The sequence below is a fragment of the Bos javanicus genome, chromosome 7 (genome assembly GCF_032452875.1).
Source record: "Bos javanicus breed banteng chromosome 7, ARS-OSU_banteng_1.0, whole genome shotgun sequence".
In the NCBI taxonomy this organism is placed as follows: Eukaryota; Metazoa; Chordata; class Mammalia; order Artiodactyla; family Bovidae; genus Bos; species Bos javanicus.
Window position 1 is genome coordinate 32,998,374 of NC_083874.1, and position 6,000 is coordinate 33,004,373.

A 6,000-nucleotide genomic window follows, 5' to 3' on the forward strand; every position below is an offset into this window, starting at 1 on the left:
TTCCATACCTAATAAGCCAGAAATTGCTAATTTTACCCCTACAACTTTAGTGTTTCACTAGTAATTTTTTCTGTTTTTCAATGTGTATAAAAAAGCAACATGGAATTATCTTGCACTCCAATGTTATTTCCCCTCAAGTCCTCCTTTCTACCTTTTCAAACCTTATTCACATCTCAAAGACCCCAAATTTTCATTTTCAACTCTTCATTCCCCCTAAGAGCTTAATCATCATGAAAATCTCCACTGTTTATTTGTATTTTCTTTACTGGGGTATAGTTGTTTCATAAAATCTCCACTGTTTAATTGTAACAGTTGGATATGTGAGTTCCTGTATATGGCACTGATCCATGTTTGTTAATCATGACAATCTGAATAAACCATAAGCTTCTTCAAATTCATATCTTACCATCTTTTTTAAGCTTCTACTACTCTTTTCACCAAAGGTTTACCGTACTACTAAGTGCATAGTAAGTATTGGTTTATAAATCTACATATTCTTATTCTCAAGTCTCTTTTCTTAGATCACAGTAAGAGTACCCACTAAAAGCAGCAATGTCTTTTCACAGTATTGATGCTGAAAGACAGGATAAACGTCTCCCAAACAACTCTCTGAGTTCACTGAGATCAGAAGCTTCAAACTACTCATACTGGTAGCAATAAAAAGATAACATAGTATTTGGCACACAGTAACTACTGAATAAATATGTTGGATTATACTTAAGGCTTTTCCATTATAGTAGAGAAGACCCAGAAACTCATATTACTTCTGAACAGTCAAGCTACTTGAGGTTTTACTAAATTCAGACCCTTAGATATCCTAATCTGTAGAAATCCCAATCCTCTTCTCCTAATATTCTATCTAGTTATAAATGGTTAAGTAACAATAGCTAATGATAAGAGACACCAATAGTAATGAAATTTTGTTACTATTAAAGAGTTCCAAGCACCTACTATTCTATTTGAATCCATCGCACTACCTGAATTTTCAGATGACTGAAGTCCAGAAAACTTCTAAAAAGAAAATAAATTTCAAAACAACATCAAACAAAAGTCCAATATTGTTGGTGCAGAATTTATACAAAAATAAATGACAAAATATTCAAAAAAAGAATACTGCATTTTAGAATAAACAGGGGGAAAAACAAATACCATATGGTGAATGATATAGTAATCAAGTCATAATCACCTTCTTATTTCTAACTTCTGTTCCAAGCTAATAAGAGCTCTGTGCTAATTTATATCAAAATACATCATGGCCTAAAAGTATACCATTGCCAATAAAAGAATTAGAATTCTAAATGCAACAGTTTGTGTTTAATATATTCCTATGATAACTTGCCAGAATAGCGAATGTAACTGATGAATAGTGATATTTACATTTACAAATCATAAGTATAGACACTAACAGGTTTTTCAGTTACTCCCCCATTCAAAATTACATCATAGACATGTTCAGTCATGTGTGCAACATTATCTTAAAAAGATAAATGCTGGACAACTGCAAGATGTCACAGGTTAAACATGCCCTATAAATATTTTGTTCTTGAAATAACTCTTTCTCCTACAATATAAATGGCCAGCGTTTTGAGATTCAGACACAATATATACAACTCCATGTGCAAACTTAGGATGATGATATCCTTCTCACAAAAGTAATTAACAATCACATCAAATCATTTATCATTCATAAAGTTTACTCCTGAGAGTGAAATCCTTAATCAATCAGGCCCCAACACCCAATCAAAACTTACAAAGCATCAAGTCAACATTTCATCTTTAGATATGCCTAGAAGACAGATCCTTTAATTTAATTGGTTGTACATTTCTATGCTTTTCTATTTCTTTTACATACCGGTTTGCTTGGTGGTGTTTTCCCTAAAAAAGAAAAATCCTCAAGCAAATGAAAACACAGAAAGAGTGAAAGGGAGAGAGACCCACAGACTCCCTGATTTACTTCTTTGTGATTTTAACCAAGATCTATGGTGAGGTTAAAAGTTTCACAATACATCAACCTGGTCTGCAAACATCTACAAAATAAGGATACAAAGCAGAACTGGGACCATGTGCAGTTTCTTGTCATTTATTCTGCCTAAAATAGAGAGTGGAGTGACACATGGTAATATAAGAAGTATTTGCCCAAAGATGCCATTTTCATTGACTACCTTTCTCCTAATTTCAGGCTCCTGGATGAAACAGTAAAAACGTTTCTGTGCTGATTTAAGTTTTCCACATCCCCCATCTTAGAAACCTCAACAACTGAAAAGCACAATTCTGCCAAAAGGAACTTGCAAAAATTTGTTCATTTTTTAAAAAACATAATAATGTTTCAAATGAAAACACAACCTGCCAAAGATGTCAAATAAAAGGGTAACAAAGAAACAAACAGCATCTTTAGAATTGAATTTCAATGCATAACCTTGCCATCTGCCAACCAGTTGTGAAGCAGTGATCCTAGAGAAGCCCTGAAACATGAACTAGTAAGTTTCCTCCTCGGATTGATCGCCTGTATCACTCTCCGCTTCCAGGTTAGTAACTATATTGTCGATGGAGCAGCCTCCAAAAATGACACTTGCCATTGGCAAACCCAACCCTGTTGATAAATGGGCCATTTAAACAGACTTGCATTTGGTAACATTTGCGGAGTTCAGTTCACAGAGACAACGAGGAGATGGGAAGAAAAAAGGGGGGCTCTATCTTTACATTTGGATTGGAAATTGGACAAAAGAGGTCAGTCTCTAGAGTCCAGACATCCAAAGGACCCTCAGTCTCCTCCCACTTGGCCTCTAAAACAGGATTACAATTTTGGATCTAGACTATGCCCCACCCCTTCCCTTCCCACCGTGGCTACCACCTTAGAAGTTACCGCGGTAGCTCTCCTGCGACTAGGGGTGCGGATTCTCTGACGCAAAACAGCACCGGGCACCAATTGAGTAGCGGGGAACTACTGGGTTGGGACAGCCACCGGCTCCTCCTAGAAGCCACCTTCGGGCTCGCGGGAGACCCCACCGCCCCAGCCCTGCCCTCGCCCCGGCCTGGAGCTGCAGCGGGAGTTACGCACCCTCAGCCTGGACACTGTCTGCGCTTCTTTCTATCCGGATCAAGGCTGGTGGGGGTGAAAGGGTAGAAGAATGGGGGTTCGTGGGAGCGAGGGAGAACCAAAACAGTCCGGGTCCCCAAAAGCTAGAACTCAAGTGGCCAGAGGCTGGTGCACTCGCATCACACACACACACACACACACATACATGCGCACACACACACCCCGAAGCGCTCTGTGCCCCAGCTTCTATGCCAACTGGCGATAGGACGGGAAGAAGAAAGGAGGTGGGGTACCGGGCAGGCCCGGAGTTACTAAGGAGTGCAGCGGCTGCCTCCTGAACTGCGAAAGTGAGGAAGTCCCAGACCCTTCTACATCCCCACGTCTGAGATCTCCTGCAAGCAACCCCGGGTCGCTTTCCTTCCAGCAGGGTTCGGGGCTCGGGAAGCGGGGAGCAGAGCTGGAGTCTAGATTCTCCCAGGCTGCCCTCCCGGGTCTGGCTCAGGGCCGAAACCCGCCCCATCAGCTTTGGTCCAGGAAGGCTGCCAGGCAAGGAGCGACAAGCCTGGGAGAGCAAGAGGGCAGGAGAGAAGCATCTTGGACTCTCAGGCCGGTGGCTGGTCTCTTCCTCTGTCGACACACCCCCAGTGAATCCCCTACTCTCTCTCTCTCTCTCACACACACACTCACACACACACTTAGATACGGAGGCTCGCATGTTTACCCCTCCCACCAGCCCAGGTCCATCGATTAAAAAAACACTAGTTGATTTCTTCCTGATTAAAAATAAGAAAGTGCAACAACTTCTCGGGAGTCGCAGGAGCAGAGCAAGTCTATCTGCAGGCGTCCTCTTTCTTTAGTTTCCTAGGAGTTAAGAAATCTGGCGGTCCCCAGTGAAAACGGACCCCTAGTGGGTAAAAGACAACGAACTCCTTCCCCAGCCCTCCACCCCCCAACCCCCGCCACCTCTCACCTCCTTAAGTTCCTTGGCCACGTCCTTCAGGTCGCCCAGGACTAATTCCAGATCCTCCACGATGATCTTGATCTGTTCCTTCACCTTGGTTTTGGAGGCTGCCGGCGGTCCCTCGGCTGGAGAGGACGAGGAGGGGGTCCCCTTGGACTTGGCTGACATTCTTTGGGGGCAAGCGAAGCAGGTCAGCACAGGCGGGCCAGCGGAGGCTGCTGCGCGCCCCGGTCCCCCCACATCCTGGACGCTCCCCGGGCAGCGGCGGGTGGTGGCTGCGCTCGGCGCTCGGCCGGGCGGCCGCACAGTGGTGGTGCTGCCATCGGCTCCCCGAGACACGGCGCTCGGCGCCGGGCTGCAGACGGGCGAACAGCGCGCCTGCGCCTCCGCCCGCCGCTCTCGCGCACACACGCGCTCGCTGTTCCCCGCCCGCGCGCGGAGAGGGGCGCCGGGCCGCCGGCCCGGCTGTCAGCTGCAGTCCCCAGGCACGTGCCTCCTCCGGGATCTCTCCGGAATACCTGGGCGTCTGGGAGCAGGGTCCTGCCCACCCTCTCGTCTAGATCCTGAAATGCCCTCCCTCATTTGATCATGCTCTATGTCTTTTCACATCCAGCTTGGATTCCTTCTGTTTCCCCACCAGCAGGGACCAGGATCCCCACCACACTTTTTCTGATCAATTAATAAGAACCACAAGAGGGTCAGAAGTTGGATTTAGGGTTAGTAAAAACGAACCTAAATGTTTATCCAGGGCGAGAGTATGTCCAGAAGGCCTCCAGTCACTCTCCTACTCAGCTAAGAGTTAACACAGACATACAGGTTTAAAAAAAAAAAAGAGAGAGAGAGAGAGAGTTGTCCATAAAATTGACCCCTCACCCCCCTGGAATCATGATATTTAAACAGTGTTCTTGAAAGAGGTAGCTTAATCCTGCTGATTCCACAAACCTAATAGAGGATTTATTAATTTCAAGTCCTCTCACCAAAAAATCCCCTGGGAGACTGTCTGACTCATCTTGGCACTACTTATCTGGGACAGTTTTTTGTTTTTTATACTGTCCTTCCTCTTTTCATGACCTATGCTGATGTATGTTTTGGGTAGAGAGGGAAATACACTGGACCTCCTGTTGTGAGAGAGAATAAGAAGAGTTTGCTTCCAACTTTTTTCTTTTTTGTTTTTGTATCTATTTCAAATCTTTTGCAACTAAATAAAGAGGAAATAACTTTTTGACTGCTCTATTAAAAAGATCTAGGGAAGGGAGTTAATAGGAAGCCTTGGGTTTCATTCCCAGTAGGTGGCTAGGATTCTCATTAGTTAAAAGTTCTAATTTCCTGAGTGGCAAACTCATGGGTTATTAGCTATTGACCTAGAGGGCTGGATTTACTTTGTTTTCTTCAGTACACTTTACTCCAAATTACTATTTTAATAGGCTTCCCATTTGGTCATGCCTTAGCAGGCATCTCTGTCTCTTACTTCTCATAACCCAGGTTGTTCCAACATGCTTCCATACAAGAAGAAAATCTTGGCAGCTCCCCTCTTCCTAGTCCCTTAGGCCCCTCATATTCAGTCTCTTCATTCTGAATAATTCATCTTGATAAATCCTTGTAAGTCTTATTTGCAATATGGAAGGAAAAAAGAGACAACAGAAGAAAAATGGGAATTTAGAAGTGGTGTCAAGAGAATAAAAAAAATTAATTTAAAAATTTAAAATTCATTGAAAAATCAGAGGGAAAAGGAGAAAAGTAGAAAGCAGAGGCTGCTGGAAGAAAATTAAAATAAGGCAAGAATAAAGAAACCAGTGTACACTAAGTAAACTGGAGAGAAGAGGGAAGAAATAATTAGAAGTGTTAAATAAATAATGTGCTTGAGTTCTCTAAGGTAGAGAGAATGTATAGTTTTAAATGACCATGTGTCTGCAGGTTCTTCTTTATATTAAAAGATAATCTTTAATTGTACTCTTACTTAATGTCGGAAGAAGGATAAGTGGTCAGAAATGGCAGGAAAGAA

At 43.3% G+C, this 6,000-nt stretch overlaps 1 protein-coding gene across 5 annotated transcripts in view; it reads right to left on the minus strand.

Annotated features, from left to right (window-relative positions):
* PRR16 (proline rich 16) overlaps positions 1–4,432 on the minus strand; it is a 290,552-nt gene extending 286,120 nt beyond the window's left edge. For 3 of the 5 annotated variants that reach the window (XR_009737489.1, XR_009737490.1, XM_061422982.1), the window contains exon 1: positions 4,008–4,374. Coding sequence is in view for 2 of the 5 variants with exons in the window: in XM_061422982.1 (XP_061278966.1) it covers positions 4,008–4,166 (159 nt within the window). In the remaining 3 variants the exon portion in view is untranslated. Of the gene's footprint in view, positions 1–4,007 lie in introns of all 5 variants that reach the window. The other 2 variants (XM_061422980.1, XM_061422983.1) reach the window with 2 other exon arrangements.
* Between the last annotated feature and the right edge of the window lie 1,568 nt (positions 4,433–6,000).